This window comes from Eptatretus burgeri, chromosome 9 (genome assembly GCF_056783735.1).
Source record: "Eptatretus burgeri isolate ZD-2024b chromosome 9, Ebu_testis_v1, whole genome shotgun sequence".
Taxonomy (NCBI): Eukaryota; Metazoa; Chordata; class Myxini; order Myxiniformes; family Myxinidae; genus Eptatretus; species Eptatretus burgeri.
Window position 1 is genome coordinate 104,065,261 of NC_140969.1, and position 21,774 is coordinate 104,087,034.

Here is a 21,774-nt window from a genome sequence, read left to right on the forward strand (position 1 = left end):
AAAATTATGAGCCAAGATGAAGTCTTGGATAAAGGCCTGGTAGAGCAGTCTTTTGTAAGTAGAGTGTCCGGGTTGGTTGAGGAGCAGCTACAAACTCGCGACGGAGCCTTGGAGGAGGTTGTGCGGGCCCAGAAGATCCTGCGGGAAGAGGTGAATCGGTCCATTCAACGTTTGGAACAGGAGGCAAAATTGACCCATGAGACCCTCACCACAAAACATCTTTGGCCACAGTGGGCTCCGAAATTGGATACGCAGCCACAAGGGTGTTTGATCCCTGGGCTGGATTCAGACAAGGGAGAAACTGAGAAGCGGGCCACCGTAAAAGTGATCCCCCTGGTAAATTTCGACGGGTCAGGGAGCGTTGAAGCTTTTCTGACGCAATTTGAGTGCATTTCCCGACTAAACGGGTGGAATGAGCGGGAACGTACAGGGAATTTGGTGGCAACGTTGCGGGGACCAGCCGCAGATGTGTTAAACGTGATCGCGGAGGGATGTTGACCAGCTCCCACATTTGCGAGGCGTTGAGCCGTCGGTTTGGGTTCGCGGCAAACTTTGATCTGGTGCGGGCTCAGCTCCAGCACCGCAGATTAAAGCTGGGTGAGACAGTGCAGGAGCTGGCACAGGACATTTACCAATCAGTCAGGATCGCGTATCGGGACCTTACAGTGGAGGCGTGGGACAGACTGGCACTAGAGAAATTTTTAGCTGCTCTTCCTGACCCTGAGGTCCGAGCGCTAGTGGAGCTACAGGATCCACCCACCGTGCACCAAGCGGCCGAGTGCGCGGCCAGGCTGGCCTCGTGGAGTCGGCCGGGTCGGGTGCCCGAGAGGCCATCGGTGACGATCCGACAGGCGGAGATCCAGGATCAGGGAGGGGGGCTGGGGGAAATTGGCATTACCCAAATGTTTCAGGAAATTTGCCAGAAACTGTCAAGTTTGATAAGGGGTAATTCGGTAGTTAGTGTGCCAAAGCGGCGGGGTCCAGCCCAGCTAATAGAGCAATTCGATTATGGCCGAGGGGGTCCGGAACCGGAAGAGACATTACACCGATACCCACGGGGGCCTTTTATGGGGAGTTGTTTCCGGTGCGGGCGAAGAGGACACATGCAACGATATTGCCGGTACCCGGCGATAGAGGGACCCTCCAATAGACTTTTAGACTCAGAGAGGGTGAATCCTCCTGCTGAACCGCCAGGTCTATCCGAGATGCCCTTTCATAGGTCGGGTCCGGAAATCACTGTCGGGGGTCGGGGAGACGAGATTGGGCTGAGCATATAGGGCCATGCTCGGCTGGTGAGATTGTGGCGAAGTGCCCTCCTTTGGTGAAAAAAGTGAATTGTGGAAAAATTGGCATGGGTTTGTAAGTTCTGCTGGGTTTTAGAGTGACAATCGGGACAGTGGGTAATTGGAAACAAAGCGGGCACGAGTGGCTGTCCAATGGCTGGTGCGTGGATCGGGTGAGAAGTGCTGTGTGACTTGTTTTAAGTGAAGAAGTGAAATGTATGGTGCACACATTGTTTTTTTTTATTGGGCATGGTGTGGTAACAGGGAAGGTCATGGTCGGTGAAGTGTTAGAAATGCAGGTGTCACATGTAAGGCCGATGGGGTGGGAGAGTCATGTGGGTTTTGTGGGTGGGGATGATGTGCTTGTCCACAGGGATTGCTGAAGCTTACGGTGAGCATGAATTGCGACCCCCTTCAAGGAGATTCACCACCTGGTGGCTAATGGTGACAGTCTGGAGGCAACTGGGAGAGGGTCTGGTTGGGCGACCAAGGCAGGTAGGACCTTGGCGACCCAGGAAGGCCAGAGGAGCCAGTGAGACCCCTTCCAGAGTGTTGTACGGGATTAGAGCTGATGGCTACCAGGGGGGAGGGAATCAAAGGGAGCGGAGCGGAGAAGTGTCCGGGTTGGACTAAAGCTTACCTGTGGGCATGGTTGCACCTGAGATGCCCCCATCATCTTGTGGTAACCCACCCCACGGCCATGACGGGATTCAGCCTGCATGATTAAAATGAGGACCATGACCTAGAAATGTGATGATGACCATGGTGTGAGTGTTGTGAAGATGTGTGAGTACCACCCGATTCCGCACAACTTGACAGGTGCAGCAAGGGCATGATGTCCGCATAATTTTGGGGCAAGCAAATTTGAAAATTGGCTCCCCAGGTAACACTGGGTCTATTAGCATCCACTGGGGGAGGCGGTCAAGTGTAAATATCCTGCGAATAGTGTCGTTAAGGCTTAGAGTAGGAATATAAAGTATAAGTGTTGTGTTTTTGTGGAATCTTTTGTTTCCCCTCCCCAGATCACTGGAAGAGTGCTGGGCAAGAGCGATGATCCGGAGAATGGAGTGCAACTTCGCTCAGTGCTCTCATGTGATAAAATAAAAATAAAAATAAAAAACAAAAAAAACGAATGATTGTTTAGGCGAGGATAAGGCCATAAGGGGGTAGTACATTAAGCAGGATAGGTAAGTTAGCTGCGACTCGCTGCCCATTGCCCCTCCTACTTTATTTCGTTAGGTTAATTAAGTGTGAGTCGGTAAGTGTTAAGGCTGGTACGGTAGCGCCTGTGATATACCTTGGTACCGCAGCTCCTGCAGAGGAGGGGGCAGTGTTACGTTTAAGGGGGGGGTATGCATTCAAAGGGTAATTAAGATGTTTAATTAGGTATGCCATGCTGTTCGAGTTTACCAGGATCTCGATGTAATAAGTAGCAATTCAGTGGTGATAAGTTGTCTAGTAAATGTTCATTTCTTCAAGGGGGAAATGATAAATGTCACGTAATTAGATAGGGACACGGGATAGGGTAAGTGTGTGTGCGTAAACCCCTTTTGGTATTCTCTCAAGACTGGCCGTGACGACACAGGACAGTGCAGCGGATGGCTCCGCCCCGTGATCACGATTGGCAGAAGGCGATGGCGGTGGGCCAATAAACGGCTCGATTGGGAGTGACGAGGACGAAGGATAAAAAGGTTCTGTTCGGGGTCGAAAAGGAAGAGGAAGAAGATTACAACCAGAATGATCGTGTTTTTTTGGTGTGGTTCCCTGTGGCGGCAGAGAGAGCGTCCTTGTTGTTGTGCTGAGTCGATCGTGTTCTTGATCGTGTCTTGGAGCCTTGCTGGGCCTCGTACCTCGCCTTGGTTGGCTCTGGGGTTCTGCTGACTCGGAGTGCGGGGTCGGGCGGCGGGTGGACCTGCCTCCCTCTCCTGCTCGCGGCTTGGCGCCAGAACTGGTTCCCTGGCGGCTGTGAGCGGACTTGGGCCAAGACCAGGAGGTCGACAGCACCACGGTTTCTCCTGCCCCCCTGACGAGAGCAAGGCTAGCTCGTCCGACGCCGATCCAGGGACAGTTGCGTCCACACCACAGTCCAGCCTGACCACCAGAAATAGCTACGTTGTGTGTGTGTGTGTGTGTGTGTGTGTGTGTGTGTGTGTGTGTGTGTGTGTGTGTGTGTGTGTGTGTGTGTGTGTGTGTGTGTGTGTGTGTGTGTGTGTGTGTGTGTGTGTGTGTGTGCTTGGCACCTTAGAGGGATTGAGAACTATATTCATTGGAATTGTCTGTGTTTTTTCCCCACGCCCGATCCCACACCATCCCGTCGAATTGCCCCGGATCCCTCTTCTTGCCGAGTCTTGTTATTTCTGGTCAATAGTAAAAACGAATAAACATCATCAACTCAGTGAAAAGCGACTCGTGCCACCTTCCTCATCCCGTTTGCGGTAGAGCGATTAGAACCGCCATGTTTGGGTTATAAACAAATAAACCGCCTCCATCGTTTCGGCTCATTCTACGTTGGCGGGACTGTTCAAGTCCCGTGGACGTCACATTATTTTCTGTAGCTCTGCATCGTCCTGGTTAACCTCCGCCGTCGAACATCGGAGGTTACTGTTTTCACCCCTTTGTTTGTTTGTTTGTGAACAGTATTACGGAAAAACTCCTCGACGGATTTCGACGAAACTTGGTGGGGGGAGTAGGTATGGTCCAAGGATCATGCCGTTAGATTTTGGACCTGGTACAAAATCCAATATGGCCGCTATGGCGGCCATTTTGAAAAAAATTTTTTTTTTGCATTTCTACATGTTTTAAGTGATTTCTACCCCCCCCCCCACCCCAAGAAAATTTTTAGAGAAAAAAAAATTTGCAACTTTTTTTTTCAACAAAATTTCGATTTGTTTTTTTGCATTTCTACATGTTATAAGTGATTTCCAACAAAAAACATGCCAAAATTATAATTGCGGCTGATTTTGGAACTTCAGGTGGATATACCCACGTAAAATCAATTTCTTTCTCTAATGTTGTGTCCAGTTTCTGTCCAGTTATGACGAATGAATTGAGTATGTAAAAGTTAAAAGTAAAAGGGAAAGTTGCAAACTATAACTCTGAGCACTGTTGACGTCAAATTGAATGAATAGGATATCAGGTTCACTTGAGTGACCTAGCAGTATTGGCGGCGGAGGTTTTGCACTCTACCGAGTGCTCCCCCTCTAGTTTACTCATGTTTTTATCGAAGTAACTGGGTAGACAATGTGGATACAGAAGGAAACTCTCAGAAAGGGAAAACTGGAAATTTGGAAGGTGGTGGGCTTGAGGGTGGGGAGGGGGAGGATGGTTAATGGGGGTAGAAAAGATTATGGTTTTGGATGTGGGATGAGTTCTTCTTCCAGGTGGGATGATTGTGGTGGTGAACAGCTGTCTTGAATATCGAGAGGGAAGCATGACGTTGAAGATGTGGAAGTTGGTTCCACAGGTAGGAAAAAGAGGAACAAATGAGTGGAGGTGAGCAGTGATTCTCAATTTCGGAAGTTTTCCCGAGAAGGGGGTTGCTGATAGACCGTGTGTGCCCTGCAGAAACCGGGGGAGATGTTGGGGATGAGGAATGGTGTGTGTGTGTGTGTGTGTGTGTGTGTGTGTGTGTGTGTGTGTGTGTGTGTGTGTGTGTGTGTGTGTGTGTGTGTGTGTGTGTGTGTGTGTGTGTGTGTGTGTGTGTGTGTGTGTGTGTTAGAGACACACACAGACAGAGGCAAACAGAGAGACCATGACCTGTTTGTAATGGCTAAGTGATAGGCCCAGAGACTCGGCTTCATTGCTGGTGATGCGAATAATCTTGAAATCTCCATTTTTATTCTCTAATACACTCTGAACGATAGTTTTGATCGGGATTTTTAACCTTGACAATAAATCTTGTTTTCATACACTTGTAGTTGTGGTTTCTGCACCTGTTGGTTACAGGAACATTAACTGTGTAGGTTGGGGTGAGAATACATTGTGTTATGTTTGTGTACGTTGGTGGGGAGGGAGGAGGGGGGTGGATATTACCATAGACCAGATAGAAATGTATGGAGTGGCATGGTCTTGTACAAGTTGTTCGCCCATCTTGATGTAATAAGTAGGGACACGTCAGCTGAAGGAACGTCTTGTTTGTATGTGCGCCATACAATGGGTGGTGCATGGTAATAATTAGTTTGGGATTATGGTTGAGGAAGTCATGTGTATAACCCCTGTAAACCTCTACCGGGGGTGCCGGGAGACTTGGCAAAAGAGGAAGAGGGGGGGGGGTGGAGCTATGGATCACCTCAGTGGGTGGAGCGTTGCCCAGGGAGAAAAGGGAGGAGCCTGATCGGGTGGTTGGGGTAAAAGAGAGAGCGGTTTGTCGGATGAGAACGGAGACCGCGACGGTGAAGTTCATAAAGTATGAGGAGAAAAATAATGCTGAGGAGAATACATCTGAGGAAAACGTTCTAAGAACAAATTGTGAGGAGAGGAGGTCCTACCTGCCTGTCTCAGTTTTTGTCGCCCTGTGTCCGTTCGTCGACCTGCCCGTGTTCCTTCATCTCCTCATCGGCCTGCCCATAGTCTCCTCGTAGTCTGCTTGCGGCTGCCCACCAGAGCTGAGTCCCCCATTTTTTGTCCCTTCCCCATCTGTGATTAAATCTGGTGTGTGGCGCCATCGGTTTTATTCACATTGTATATAATTATTTATTGTATTTCCTTCCTTCCCATCACAACCCGTCGTCGTCTCCTCGTGCTCACCATCCGCGATTCTCTTTATTTTCTTGTGGTTTGGTAATGAACCCGTTGGTTTTTAAAAAGAGCTAAGTTTCTCGAGCTTCTCCTCATGAATTGCGTGTGGTTTGTCCGCCATAATTTGGAACGTCTCCACAGGAGTTTAAGCCGTTCTGAACATCGTGTTTACCAGTGCAGTAAGGTGTTTTGAATTGTAAGCAGTGGGTATGTTTTTGTTTCATGCTCGTAACTTCATGGGGTATTTATTTAGTTATTTATTTTGCCGACACAGAGCTGTTCGTTGCCTATACACCGCCCAAATAAATGTTTGCGTCAGCAGAACGTGTTGCATGCTTGCAACAAGATGGACCGTAGGGCTCTGCTCGTCAATAATAATAATGATAAGTAACACGAATGTCATTTTCAAGCTATGCAAGCTTGTGGTGCCTCTTGAAATGTGAAAACTACCCATCACTCACACCAAAAGTCTCCATTGTGGAACTTTCACCCTCCCTGCACTTCAAGTCTTTGAAAAGGCTCTCGGCCTTTTCTTTAATGACCATCATGATAACTGGAATATATATATATATATATATATATATATATATATATATATATATATATTCCAGTTGAGTTTGTTTTTCAATCCAAACACTTGGCAAACGCTCCATATTTTCCATTCCAGAGCTCCGTGTTTTGGTGATTTTCACTGCACTGGACGGTGTGTCGCACATTATGCATCTCCCATGATCTTTTCTTTGTTTTTGTTTATCGTAAGCATCTCCCATGATCTTTTCTTTGTTTTTGTTTATCGTAATCCCCATTGTATTTGCAAGGCAAAAGTCACGTGCAATATCCATAAGGTGGGAACCAGCGTCAAACCTTCTTAGAATTTCGAATTCACTTTCTAACGACACCACTTTCCCATCTTTCTCTCAACTCGCATCACTCCCTTGGTGTTGAGTACCTATCTTCCTTTAAGGAGGCATAGTAAATGGATGAGTACAGTACAGTACTGTAATGCACAAGAATGTTTGACTGAATAAAAATACAACACCACACTTCACCACGAAAGTGATGACATGGCCACATGGGAGAGAATGAGGGAAACGACGCTCTGACGCTGTCATCCCAGATGTAAACGACTGATGCTGTGGTGTTTTGTTGCGAGATGCGTGCTTGTTTTAAACTACACCATCAAAATTTTTGATCGAAAGATCATGAGGTCGTGGTTGGAATCTGTGGTTGAAAACTTAATTAGTTCACTCTGAAAGTTGAGAGTTCGTAAGGTTGAAAGTTTGCAAATTGTAGGTTCGTAAATCGGAATATTACTGCACTGTAAAGGGCGGTGACCTGTAATACCCTCTTCCACCTGGAGTGGCGCCACATGATACACATTTACATCGAGAATTTGCGTCCCGCCTCACCCCCCCTCCTCCCCCCCAACCCTCCAAGACCACTGGCACAGATAAAAACACCCCATTCACGAATTGGTGTCATTATGATCCGATTTAGCAAGTCTGGATGTAATCCGCCCAGAACTGTAGGAGTCATGTGACACACACACGCCACACACCACACACACACACCAGTCTGAATTGTCGCAAGGATGCGAGGAAACGTAAAATAAAAAAATTAATATTGTGTATATGTATATATATATATATATATATATATATATATATATATATATATATATATATATATATATATATATATATTCCTGTCCATCATTTACACCAATGGGAAATGAAAACGAACTCCTCACGATGTTTGGTCATATCAATATTTCGTGTTTGATAAACATGCAATCCACATGAGAATGTCAACATGTGTGCAAGACTTGTCTCCAGATGTCCGAAGAGGGATGCGGTCAAAAGTCGGTTAACAGCTGACCACTATGTAACAAAAGTCAGTCTGGAATGACCACCATTTGCATTGACACATGCTTGGCAATGGCACGTCATTCACAACACAAAGTGGTCAAACAAAGAAGGCTTGAGGGATGTCATTCCAGATCTGTGCCAATGTCACCGGCTGGTTTTGAAGATGGCGCAATCGTCGTTCCATTTCATTCCACACATGTTGTATGCGAGAAAGATCAGGCGAAACAGCTAGCCAAGGAAGTTTGGGAATGTTCTGTTGTGCGCTGAAGTTGGTGACCACTCATGCGACGTGAGGGCACGCGTTATCCTGTTGAAGTGTGATGTGACGACCATGAACCTGCAGGAAAGAGAGGACGTGAAAATGGTGAACTTCATCATGGTACCAAATACCTGTCAAATTGCCATTAACGATCCTCCAGCTGAGTTCTGTGATGTGTGGTAATGCCTTCCCATGCCATCACGCTTGCACCACCGAATGACAAATGTTGCACAACATGTGCATCAGCGTAACGTTCCTCTTTCTGTTGATAAACATGACAACGGTCACCACAACTGTCAAGATAGAACCTGACTCGTCTGTAAAGAGGATAGCAGCCCAATCTTGTCTCTTGAGCCGCAGACGTTGTCTCCACGAAGCTGAGCATGCATGTAGATGACTGACATGACAACAAAAAATCTGACGTACTGCTGGTCGTCGTGGTCAGATGTTATGCCCGCGTCACTGATTCCTCACAGTTCTGGCACTGATCGCAAGCCAAGGATGCTGTGAGCTGTCAAACTTGCTGGCTGGCACCGATTCCCAAGGTGCACCAACCAGATATGGTTAGCCTGCCGATGTGACGTTACACGTGGTTGCTAAGAACCTCAAAATAAGGTTTAGCAGGACTTTCCAGTCATATTACTCCCATTGTAGTTGGAGCTCTTCCAAAAGGTAGACCAAAAAAGATCGAGAAGCAGGTAATCAGTGGAGATTTGTAGTTGGTGGGGTTAATGGATGAGGATTCTTTTCACAAGACTAAGTGGAGAGGGGGCATTAGCCGACCAACTCGCTAATACGAGAAAATGGTCAATAAAAGTAGTAGTAGTAGTAGTATTCAGCTTTGGTTTCAGTTGGTTGATGGTGGTGGTGATGATTTGTTATTATGGTTGCAAAGTCTTTAGCATGAGCTTTGATTTTTGAATGATGAAATCCCATATTTTTGCCACTTGATGTTGCTCTGACCCTCACTGTTTGTTTTTGTCAGGGACACCCAAGAAACACACAGCAGCGTTACAGAAGGCAGTGGAGATTCAGTGCCTCGGGGAGCCCTCGCTTTACAACTCGCTCCACACAGCCCTGCAAACCCTCCGGCAAGTTTCCTCCTATCTAGGAGCATTCTGCACCCGGCACGCCACTTCAATTCCCCGTCAATTGAAAGAACGGTGCTGAACTGACTTTTAACATTCAGCATGAAGTTTATCAACTGACTGTGTTTAAACTCTGAGCTGGTCATCGATTGCATCGTTATTGTGAATGGCGTTCGTCCGTTGCTTTCTGACAGGCATGTTCCAAGCCATTCAAGTCGTGAAGTATTGGTTGTGTTGGGGAGTCTTACAACTTGTGACCCAGTCAATCTGCACTGTCTGATAAAGGTGAACGGCGTTGGGAAACTCAAGTATAAACATTACTTGAGCCATGAAAAAGTTAAAATGTGTATGTATATATATATACCGTATATAACGGGAATAAATTCCTGAGTGGGGCTAGCGTGAAAAAAAATTGACTCAACCCAGGACTCAAACCCAAGGACCTCATCACTTATGTGGTGACAGCCCACTGAGCTATTGAGTCTTCGGATATTATCAGAATTTTCTCACACTGACACTGCAAGCTTTATAATGGCCGACGTCGTGCGTGTGTGCGCATATATTAGAGATAAACCTCGTATAGAAATTTAATTACCGGAATAATTGCGATGTGTGTGTGTGTGTGTGTGTGTGTGTGTGTGTGTGTGTGTGTGTGTGTGTGTGTGTGTGTGTGTGTGTGTGTGTGTGTGTGTGTGTGTGTGTGTGTGTGTGTGTGTGTGTGTGTGTGTGTGTGTGTGTGTGTGTGTGTGTGTATATATATGTATATATATATATATATATATATATGTATATATATATGTATATATATATATATATATATATATATATATATATGCTTCTCTCAACATACATTTTGTTACTTTTCTATCTCTTCCAACCAACACCCCTCCTGACCCTCCATATTGTTGAACTGCAAGTCTTTAGTTGAATTCAAGGTGCGTGTCTCAGTCATCGGTCTTTCTGCGGAGGTTCACATCTGCACTCTGCTGGCACAGGAGACGAGAGGTCAGGTTCATTATTTATTAATTTTTTTGATCTTCCATGAATTTCTAAATGATTTTCAACTTGATTCCATCCATGACCATGCTCTTTCCGGCCGGTCCGTACTGCCGTTGTAGTCTGCACTAAGCAGAGAATGCATTGGGATGTTTGTCATTGTTCTTCCCTGCCGTCCCTCGGACGGATGTTAAACTGGGTGTCCAGTCTGCCAGCGTTGGTTAGTGGACGTGAAAAATCCCACAGTGTGCTTTCTGAAGAGGAGACTTGCTATCGCCAGCACCATGAACAAATTCCAAATTCCTGCCCTAACCTGAAGGGGCATTGCATCAGCGGTACAGCCGTGCCCTCAGCCAATGGTGCTACCCCACAGCCTTGTGCTGCACACAAAAGGAGGAAACAAAGGACTTTCATTATCCACATGATTATTTGAGCACATCCAATCAACCCAGAGCGTTGTAAACTGGTTTGGCATTGTGATTAGTCCGTCCGCCACACAGCGAAAGATGGAGTTTTGCAATCGTTTCTTTATGTCTGTCCAGCCCATGACTTTTTCTATTTTTTTACCATTTGAGCTTTCGTCAATTTTTTTTCAACAACCTTTTAGAATGAGAATATGAAAAATGCCACAATGAACTCGAACGGCACTCAGTAGAGTCCGTACCTCTGCCAGGCTGAACAGTTTGTTTTGTTTCCTACCGATAGACCGAATACGAATCCCGATCTTAACCAAAATCGAATTGGCTTGTTCTTGTCATCTACCCAACTCGTCCACCGAGTTTTTTTTCTTGACTTGTCAGACAACTTTTTGTCCCCCACACCTCTGAAAAGGTCTGAGATGGGGGACATTAAATGAGCTCCATTTGACTGACCGATCATCTGTCCATGTACTTTTGTGTACGCGATATTAAAAAAAAAAAAAACCTTCAGGTTTTAGCTTTCATATTGCAGAAATATATTCCTCTTACCACCCAAAAGGCAGGGAACCGAGAGGATCAGCTCCTTGTTTAAATATCGTTTTTGGCCCCATCTCATAACAATGAAGAATCACTCATTAAAATTAAAAATTCTTGTACCCGGCTCCAGATCTTCACTAAAATCGAATCGATGGGCTTTGCATTCTGATATGCTTATTGGTTTTGTGATGCTTTCGTCGATTTTCTTCTTGCAGGGACATACCATGTAATCCTGGATGAACCACACTTTAAAGAACTGTTAATGTACCATGTGACACCTCCACCCGTCACAAATATGGAATCGGCCCTCATCCGAATGGGTAAGATTTGGATCTGCTCTGGCACTTCCATTTATTAGCCATTTTGGGACATGCTTGTAGGTGTTGAGGAAAAACAATGTTTGGAATGTATTCGGTTAGTCGGAGAGGTAGTGCTGAAGTAACATGGAAAGAACAATGAAAGTCGGTCTTTTGAGTACCGTTTGCAATTCCTCAACGGAACCACGTAATTATTCATGTACCCGTGACCCGCTCTGCGAGACTCTTGCCCCCTTGTCTTGTAAGCCGACCTGTTTTTTGGGTGTTTTTTTTAATGAGGCCTTCATCCCTGACTTTTTGATTAGCTACGCTTTCGCTGCTATTTGGTTCGAGTCGAATATGGCGCTCCACCATGAGCGAGAATTCTCCATCATGTAAAGTGGTGCGAATAGTCCCAGCACTGGCGTGATAGCCTGTCCTGAACCAGGCCGTAAGGGTCTCTGTCGTATTCAGTGGATTGTTCCAAACTTCATGCAAATTGTGTAAAGGATTGAGCTCGACTCGCCATTCGACTCCACCACTCACTCACTCTGGGGTCATGAGCTAACACTGCAGCACGACATGACCAATTCACTTCTTGCCTCATCGTGGGTGACATCCAACAAAGCAAAACTACGAACTAAATGCACATCTGTCGCTCGAGATTTTACCTGTGTAGTGATGCCATCGCACTAGGCCAGTATCCCGGTGGAATTTTCCTTTCCCACCAGTGGTGGGGATTTTCCATGAGTTGCTAAAATAAATTTGGTTGCCTGGGATTGAAAGAATGGCAGGTGTGGAACTGGGGAATAATGATGTTCACAGGTTTATCGGCTCTCCAGTCATCGAGTGTGAAGTAGTGTCCATATTGCAACAGAAAGGAAATCCTTTGACATACCTTTTGTAATATTAACATGCTCCTTGTATTGATATTGATTTGGTCTTGATCGTTCAAAGATGAAATTGATCCAGTGCCGATCTGATTGGCATTTGGCTTCACAAGGCACGGAGTATCTAATATTTCTTCTCTCGTCCCAATCATCTTCCACATCTCTCGCTCCCCGTTTTTCACCTCGCCAGGGTTCCCACAGTTCTCTGGGGGCACCATCGGAGACGGTGCTGACAAGCCATCCTTCAATATGGCGTGAGTCTTATGGGACTACTGTGTTCAAAGATTGTATTGTGAAGTTTTGATTGGAACCTCTTCATCCAGTCCTGTCCACATATCTGCCGAACTGAGAGCACTCTTGAATTTCCAAGCGAGTTTTCCTGGGCTGTCGAACAACAACCTCAAACTTCTGGGACACGTCCGTGTAGATTTTAAACATGACGTATTGAGGATTCCTTCACGTTACGTTACGTTTGTTACAAGGATTAGACAAAGCATTTGAATGCTTGTTGTTTGATAGTTTTGTGTAATATCTTAAGCCCTTTAAAAACAAATTTCAAAGCAGAGAACAGTGCTGGGAAACTGGGACTTCTCTTTATTGGAAATGCGTTGATCACCCTGAAAAATGACAACCTTTGATGCACAATCAATGGTTGAAAAAAAACCAACAGGTATTTACCTTTGGGTGAGATTTGAACCACAACTGAATGAGTAAGCAATCCAGTTATCCTGAATCCTGACACTTACGATCAAGTTCATGTTTTGATTGAGAACGTTTCACCGACTTCCTGTACATCCTTGCCTGGCAGGCAGTTGGAGAGCCAAGGTGATGTCAGCCTAACTCTTGGTGGATACTTTTGCCCACAATGCTGGGCAAAATATGGGCAACTTCCTGTTGAGTGCAAGATCTGTGGTGAGTCTGCAACTGCATATCGCTCTCTCTCGCTCTCCTGCTCTCTCTGTCTCTCCTGCGTGCTCTCTCTCTCTCCCGTTCTTTCTCTCCTGCTTTCCTGCTCTCTCTCCGCTGCTTTCCTGCTCACTCTCCTGCTCTCTCTCTCCTTCTCTCTCCTGCTCTCTCTCTATCCTGTGTGCTCTCTCTCCTGCTCAATCTCTCTCTCTCCCTCCCTCTCCTGCACTTGCTTTCCCTCCTGCTCTCTCTCTCCTGCGCTCCCCCCCTCTCTCTCTCCCTCTCTTGCTTTCCTGCTCTCTCTCGCTCTTGCTCTCCATCTCTCTCTCTCCCGCTCTCTCTCGTTCTCTCTCCTGCTCACTCTCTCTCCTACTCTCTCTCTCCTGCGCTTGCTCTCGGCCCTGCTCTCCTGCGCTTGCTCTCCTGCGCGCTCTCTCTCTCTCTCTCTCTCTCTTCCTCTCTGTCTCTCCTGCTCTCTGTCTCTCCTGCTCCCCCCCCCCTGCGCCTGCTCTCTCTCTCTCCTGCTCTCTCTCTCCTGCTCTCTCTCTCCTGCTCTCTCTCTCTTGCTCTCTCTCTCTCTCTCTCCTTCGCTTGCTCTCCCTCCTGCTCTCTCTCCTTCGCTTGCTCTCCCTCCTGCTCTCTCTCCCTCTCTCTCTCCCTCCTGATCTCCCTCTCTCTCCTGCTTTCCTGCTCCCTCTCTCCCCTGCTTTCCTGCTCTCTCGCTCTCCTGCTCTCTTTGTCTCTCCTTCTCTCTCTCCTGCTTTCCTGCTCTCACTCTCTGCTGCTCGCTCTCTCGCTGTAAAAAGTGGAGAGAATGGTGGTGTTATTCATGGGACTTTTGGTTTGAGAACAAGCCTATCCCTGGCACATTAATTATATTATTTTCAGGCCTGACTTTAGCATCTGCCCCTCATCTTGCCCGCTCGTACCACCACCTGTTCCCACTGGAGGCTTTTGAAGAAACTCTTTTGCAGAACATCTCCGGAGACAGGTAGAAAACGAGTTGTCAGGGTATAATTGAGTGGAGGAGGGAGGAGAATCATGGTTTAGTATGAAAGCATTGTTTTTTTGTGTGCAGGGTTTGTGAGGCATGCCAGATGCAACTAACGGAACAACAGGTAATTTATTCATTCAAATGGGACGCAGGGGGTGGGGGTGGGGGGTAAGGAGGTGTGCGGGGCGTGTTAAAGATAATGGAGACCAAGTGTCATGGCCAGGGGAAGAGATGTGGTGCAAGTTTTATCCAGTGACCCACCTCTTTCCCACAGGTGTACATCTGTCCTGAATGCAAAGCAATCTTCTGTCTTGACTGCAACCTCTTCATCCATGAAAGTTTACACTGCTGCCCAGGCTGCATTCACTCCAAATCCTAATTCTTTTCAATGACAGACGTGATATTATTCTCATTTGTCACACTTGATAATCTGGTCCAACATTAAATTGTTTTCATGCTTTAATGCTGTCATCACTGCAAGCAATGCAGGATGTTTGATTTGTAAAGAAAAACTGCAATGCTTCTTTCATTTTTATTCAAATAGTTCACAGTGCAGCAACCACAATTGTGGCTGAATCGTGACAAAAGATCCGAGTCTTTAAAAAAAAAAAAACCTACCACTTCCTCAAACAACCCTCAAGGCTGCCTTTTTTTTTTACCTTCATCCGTTTGAGCACAGACAAGGCTCCAAGTCCTTACGAACCATTTCATTTGCAAAAACCTCGATAGGCTTTCTCTCCACGCCGACCATGCTGAAGACCCTGGGTGGTAAACAGGAAAGAGGAGGCTGGTCATGATTACAAATGAGGCAACGGTGCAAGATATCGATATAGTTCCCCACAAGGAACCGAGTGTGGAGGATTGCTGTTCATTACCAGGTAGTATCCAGTGTGATATCCACTCATGTACCAGGACATGAGCATGGTCCCAAGGGCCTCGTCCTCCCCTTCAATCGAGCCATTTGGTGGGATGGGAGGTGGTGGGACGACCTGAGGAAGAAGATTCACATTTAGTGATGGGATCGGACCTTGTGATTTCAGTTTTTTATGTTTTGTAAGACAATTCCAAAGAGTGACTGACATTCATGGAGATGTTTTCTTATAAATGTATTTGAAGTTGCTGAATACATTTTTTTTCTTTTTCTATAAAACATTTATTGCAACTGTTAATTTGAATACTTGTGAAATTTCAACTGAATTAACAACAAACTCACAACAACGAATGGAAAGTAAGCTGTTCTACACTCGGTGGCGGAGTGCAGAGGGGGAGGCACGGCAACATCGATCAGCAAACGTTGACGTGTCACCAATTTACAGCACCAAGGCAGTGGAGCAACGTCGAGAGAACATTCAACAAAATATATCCTTAAAAACTGCTGGTTCGTGCATACCTGGCTTGGTAATGAAATACCCCCAATTATCAAATAACATCCAAGTGGACTGCATTCGGTGTTGATGTGAATGTCACTAATGGTGATGGCAACAACTAAAGTAAACAACTAAAACAGCCTCAGTTAAGCACACCTTGCATGGTGGTCAGCTGTGGGGAGGTTTTTGACCTTCGTCTTTCACAAACCAGCTGGCCAGGTCTGCCATTGGATTGGAACCAATTTCAGCAGGAATTTGGTCAGGGTGTCAATACCAATTCACCTCTTCTTTAAAATTAAGGAAAAAAAAAAACTTGTCTGTGTAAAATCAACAAATTATGGAAGTTCCACATCAAGAAGTCTTTCTCACTGTCCTTTTATTGATCTTATGCCTCACAAACACCAGGAATACCTGTGGCTGTGAAATCCCCTTCACTCCCACCTCTGTTATACTGTCCTCCAAAAGGGAAAAGGAGTCATCCTGCTGTTTTGTGTCACTGTGTGTACCGCAATGAGCATGGAGAAAAGAAAGAAAACCAGAGAATTGTCTGAGGAGGTCAGAAACAAGATTGTAACCAAGCACAGACAATCTCAAGGTTACAAGTCCATCTCCAGAGACCTTGATGTTCCTGTATCCACCATACACAATGTCATCAGGAAGTTTTAGGTCCATGGCACTACAGCGAACATCCCTGGATGTGGTAGCAAGAGAAAACTTTATCGAAGATTGCAGCGAAGGATTGTTTGAACGGTGGAGAAAGTACCTCAATCAACTACCAAACAGATTCAAGCTGACCTTCAGACACAAGGTAGGATAGTTTCAACTCGCATCATCCGTCACCAAATCAATGAAAGGGGCTTCTATGGTGGAGACCCAGGAGGACCCCACTGCTGAGGGACAGAAAAAAGTCCAACTTGAGTTTGCCAAAACACACCTGAACAAGCCAAATCCTTCTGGGAGAATGTCCTGTGGACAGATAAGACCAAACTAGAGCTTTTTGGTAAAGCACATCATCTGGATGTTGACAGAAAACAAAATGAATCCTTCAAAGAAAAGAACACCTTCCCTACAGTCAAACATGGAGGAGGTTCAGTGATGTTTTGGGGTTGCTGTGCTGCCTCTGGCACTGGGTGCCTTGAATGTGTGCATGGCATCATGAAATCAGGAGATTACCAAGGAGGCATTTTGGAGCACAATGTTCAACCCAGTGTCAGAAAGCTGGCTCTCCGTCGAAGGCCATGGGTCTTGCAGCAGGACAATGACCCCAAACACACTTTTAAAAGCACCAAGGAATGGTTCAAGACAAAACACTGGACTGTTCTGAAGTGGCCAGCATAGAGTTCAGATCTAAATCCCATTGAACACCTGTGGGGAGATCTGAAAACAGCAGTTGGGAGAAGGCACCCTTCAAATCTGGGAGAACTGGAGCAGTTTGCTCAAGAAGAGTGGGCCAAACTACCAGTAGAGAGGTGTAGGAAGATCATTCCCGGCTATAGGAAGCGCTTGACTGGAGTTATTTTGTCCAAAGGTTGTAATACCAAATATCAAGTCAAGGGTATGAATAATTTTGTCAGTGCCATTTCTTTTTATTTTCTGATTTAAAAGGATATATTAAATTCTGAATCAAAAACAAAGGTGCTGTAATATTAACAGTGAAATAAAGAATTGTGGAGAATAAATACTTTTGTCAATTTCAACTTTTTTGGAGAACACTGAGTTATTTGAAAAAAAGTTCAAGGGTGCCAATATTTTTAACCACGACTATCAGGTTATTTCCAATCAGCAGTCATGGACTCAATCGTCGCAGTCGATATAAAATCATTCCTTTACTTCAACAACCTCATCTCAGATCACCAATTTCGTTTCAGACCAGGTCACTCCATCTTGGACATGCTACTCGTCACCCACCTGTGGCAACAACTTTCACATTCTCTTCAATCTCATTCCTCCCTCTGTAGGTGTTTAAGACAGCTGTTCACCACCATCTCAGATCATCCCCTATCCAAAACCATGATGGTTTCCACCCATTAACCCGTCTCCTCCCCACCTGCAAGCCTACCTCTTTCCCATCTAAGAGTATGCTTGCATTTCCATCTTGTCCTCCCCTCACCCTTATTTGTCGAAGTCCCTCTATTTTCACCCTTAACCCTCCGTTCTGTTCTCGCTCATCCACCAGCCTCGACTACATGTTCAAAAATCTACTTTTAAAAAAAAGTTAAAAATAAAATTGACAATTATACTGGTCACCTCAAGTGTTGATTATTCCACAAAATTTGTTATACATGGATTCCAAGGTACTCCGGCACTGCCTTACCGGTGGCATCCCAGCGAAAGAAGGAAAGCTGAACCAGGGTGGTGGCTGCGGTACAAGTGGGGAAAGGAAAGAGCAACTTGTAATATCATGGTCCATGGAAGATCCCAATCAACTTCAAATTCATGTAAAAACAGGAATCCATATTGCCTCTACAGATGAATTAACTTCAAAAATGCAATATATATCCCCTTTAAATGCCATCCTTCACAAAATATTTGTTTTATATATATATATAAAAAAACATAAGCTTCATGGACTTGTCCACCATAACAAACCGTACTTGATGGCCATATTTAAGAAGTTGGTTCTCGGTTATTCAACTTTTTTTGTTGTTGTTTATTACTATCTCAAAAACAAACAAAGGAATACCCTCGTTGAGAGTTTGTAGAATGGTAGTTATTATGCTTCGCAACCCATGCGACTGATTCTGTGCGTTTTCAGAAAGGTAGCGAGCGAACATAGTGTCATGGGACAACATGTATTTGTTTTCATTCAGACATGATTGTTGGTTAAGATTTTTGATACCTTTTTGGAAAGGATAGATGATTGACGGTAACATTGTTTTTATGGTCATCATAATTACCAATCATGAATAAATTAATTTTTTTATCGGCAGCAGATAATGACTGCTAACTCACCATGGCAGGGTAGCTGAATGGAGGAGGTAGTGGTGGGGATGGGAACTGCCAGCCTCTCAGACTTGGTCCACGATGGCGAGCTGTTGGCTTTCGTTGACGAGAACCGTGGGGGATTGGGTCTGGCACGTCCGATTCTTCAGGTGAAAATGGGCAATTCTTGTGTTGGGGGTACAATTCCAAAAATCAAACTTTATAACAATAGCAGGAGTTATCACATTCATTTCAGAAAAATCATCGTGGACCAATACAGAGCGTCGGTTCTGCCAAAGCAGTTTCTTGGTTCTGATTATAATCCTGGACTGGTTGTTAGGGCAGGAATTTGTCTCTAAGGGATCTTTAACGTCCACAAACTGTCGGCGGACCGGATGCCAAATTAAACGTCCATCCAAGGGACAGCCACACACACACACACACACACACACACACACACACACACACACACACACACACACACACACACACACACACACACACACACACACACACACACTCACACCTGATGAATCACCCTGCCTAACAAACACTGCGATGACTGTTTGTAGCTGGGCCAAGATTTAAACCCAGGCAAGACAGCTCAAAAGGAAGTGTTAGGATTATATGTCTGCTGGAAACCATCCCAAGGTCAAAATCCCAACACTTCAGCATACATCGTATACAGTTATAGCTCACTTTGCACTCAGGATGCATTCCTGGAGAAGAGAGCAAAAATCAAGAATGTGTTTAAAGGTGTCATCGTGCCATCTGATATATAAAGCTGAGTTTGTGTGTGTGGGTCATAAGCGCCACCCATTCTACAGGCCATGCCCTCCAGCCATCCAGAAACCACCATCTTTTTCTCTCCACGTACTGTAGCTCAGATCGTTTTAAAGGCCTCGTGTACATTTGAAGACTGAACAACGCATCTTCCATCATTAAATGAAGATACCGTTTTGAGGAAACAAAAGTAACATTTTGATTTCAACGTAAACGAGATTATGCATGTTTTGTCTGCAGCTATCATGGCAGCTGTCTAATATACACTGCCCAATGAACGTACGTTAATTCTCATATTACACAAAGTTAAGAAAATCGTGATATTTCATTTAAAAAATATAAAAGAATAAAACTTTGTGGGACGTCAATCGCAGTTACTTTCTGTCTGCGAGACAGTGACGTGTCGCTTCTAACTCAATGTTCACCAGAACTTGCAATGACTGTTACAAGCAAAAATATCCCGTGGTTGCTTCCGTGTGAAGTAGGAAAAAAAGATGTCTCTACACATGATGTCATCACGCAGCGATGTCTGCAACAGCAGGAACACACGAATAGTTGGAGCCTTTTTTTATAACACACAAACTCATGGGAAAATGATATGATGGAGGATAGAAAGTTTATTTGTAGATTGAATTCGTCCCTCAAGGGGTGGGGTGTGAAGAGGGACCCGACGTTGCCCGGCAACGCTGGGTACCACTGCTAGTTGTAGATGTGGAGATGTGTTCTGAGAGCGATATTTCTTACACATGAGAAGTTTATGAGGACTTCATTGGGGTGGGGGGGGGATCGGTAATACCACTAATAATAATAGATGGTAACATTATTTCACAAAAAAAAATTTTTTTCTTATAACTTCAGTATTACAAAAAAAATCAAAGAATAATTACCTATTTTTGACATGTATAAACATCAATAAAAACAACAACTGCCATCACTCCAACGACCCCTATATTGCAGTGGTGGGACACGGGATGGGATGAGGGGCTCCTGCTCCAAAACGAAGGTGGAGTAAACAGCCCTGATTGGCTCAGAACGTAAACAATGGTGGCGGGTGTGTTTAAACAGGGAGCGCTGCGTGTGATGCATTTCCTTTCTTTTTTTGTAACCTTTTTCTCCAGGCCAAAAAGCTCTACAACGAATCAGCGTTCTCGGGGGCAGTGCTAAATGAGGCAATACTGTATAAGTATGCCCCAAATTAGTAAACCTTGATCTGTAGTTCAAGCTCCACAAAATGGCTATCATTCGTAAGTTTGTTTGAGCCATGTTCCATTTCATTTCAACAACTCAATGCTGAGTCACAAAGTTAAAATAAGAAGGCCTGTTTGGGCCTTACTCAACTACCGAGCATTAAATTTATATCATACATGATGATCAATTCCCTTTAAGAACACAGTGAGGGTGCATCAAAATGGCCAGGCCCATGCAAGCTACAGAACCACAGCCAAGCATATTATTGTTTTTTTTTTTCCTGACAGAGTGATACTTCATACACGAGTCCCAATCTGTACCTGCTTCGGAATGCCAAATTGGCTGCTTTTCTCGAGATCACAATCACTCGTAGTAGGTGGCAGCAGGTCCACCAACCTCTGTTGCTCCTCGTTTCCATACCCCTCATAAACGACCACACATAAACCCGAATCTGAGTCCACGGTGCGGATCATTGCGTCGTAGATGATGCCGTCCTCCGTAAACACTGCTCGACACGTATTACCTGGCTTCCACTGCAGTTGATGGAAAGAGAAACTATGTCACAATGCAATGAAAATCACAACACAAAGGAAGGAAATTTATCACTCCTGGATATTCCAGAGTAGTATCCCATATGCATCAATGTATAATAGTCTCATCATACTCGAGATAGGAAATAGGTCGTTAAGAGTTACCACTGAACTTACCGATACAAAACCTGCATGGAAACCTTTAAATATTTCACGTAACCAAAAAGAAGAAACAAAAACGAGCAATCAACGATTGCATACCCTCACCCAGACTTGTTTTGTGTGGTTTTAGAGTACATACTTTATAGACGTGCTCACATTCTAAGTATACATACTTTCTAGAGTTACTCGGTTGAAAAACAATTGCGTGTACGACTGGCTACCACTAAGTGGTGTTTGTGCTTTACGTTAGCACATTCTGCGTGGACAAACAGACGTAACCCACCCAAGTGCATTACCCTCTCCTTTGGTGAGGGTAATAAAAGCATGCTCTTGAGAAACCATGTGCTCATTATCTCTGCCACCTAAGGGGGACGGAGGTTATGTTATCACCACTGTTTATTTGTCTGTGAACAGGATATCTCAAAAAGTTGTGGATGGATTCGGCCGAAATTTAGTGCACCGGTTGGGTGTGTGACAAGGAAACATCGATTCGTTTTGGGTGAAGATTCGGATCCGGATAAGAGTTTTTTTTTTAATTTGTAAATAACT

General features: G+C 45.0%; 2 protein-coding genes across 6 annotated transcripts in view; one reads left to right on the forward strand and one right to left on the reverse strand.

Annotated features, from left to right (window-relative positions):
* The window catches only part of LOC147020812 (general transcription factor IIH subunit 2-like), a 48,156-nt gene extending 30,837 nt beyond the window's left edge, over nucleotides 1–17,319 (forward strand). For 2 of the 3 annotated variants that reach the window (XM_085896439.1, XM_085896440.1), the window contains 6 exons: nucleotides 9,133–9,238; nucleotides 9,430–9,520; nucleotides 10,153–10,240; nucleotides 11,403–11,507; nucleotides 12,564–12,627; nucleotides 13,182–14,244. In XM_085896439.1, the coding sequence (XP_085752565.1) occupies nucleotides 9,133–9,238; nucleotides 9,430–9,520; nucleotides 10,153–10,240; nucleotides 11,403–11,507; nucleotides 12,564–12,627; nucleotides 13,182–13,944 (1,217 nt within the window). In that variant the 3' untranslated portion in view covers nucleotides 13,945–14,244. Of the gene's footprint in view, nucleotides 1–9,132; nucleotides 9,239–9,429; nucleotides 9,521–10,152; nucleotides 10,241–11,402; nucleotides 11,508–12,563; nucleotides 12,628–13,181; nucleotides 14,271–14,357; nucleotides 14,398–14,547 lie in introns of those variants that run through there. The other variant, XM_085896441.1, reaches the window with a different exon arrangement.
* Nucleotides 14,792–21,774, reverse strand: part of LOC147020813 (survival motor neuron protein 1-like) — a 78,630-nt gene continuing 71,647 nt past the window's right edge. For 2 of the 3 annotated variants that reach the window (XM_085896444.1, XM_085896442.1), the window contains 4 exons: nucleotides 20,854–21,066; nucleotides 18,593–18,748; nucleotides 17,955–17,999; nucleotides 14,792–15,262 (listed from right to left, as the gene is read on the reverse strand). In XM_085896444.1, coding sequence (XP_085752570.1) covers nucleotides 15,071–15,262; nucleotides 17,955–17,999; nucleotides 18,593–18,748; nucleotides 20,854–21,066 — 606 coding nt within the window. In that variant the 3' untranslated portion in view covers nucleotides 14,792–15,070. The remainder of the gene's footprint in view (nucleotides 15,263–17,954; nucleotides 18,000–18,592; nucleotides 18,749–20,853; nucleotides 21,067–21,774) is intronic. The other variant, XM_085896445.1, reaches the window with a different exon arrangement.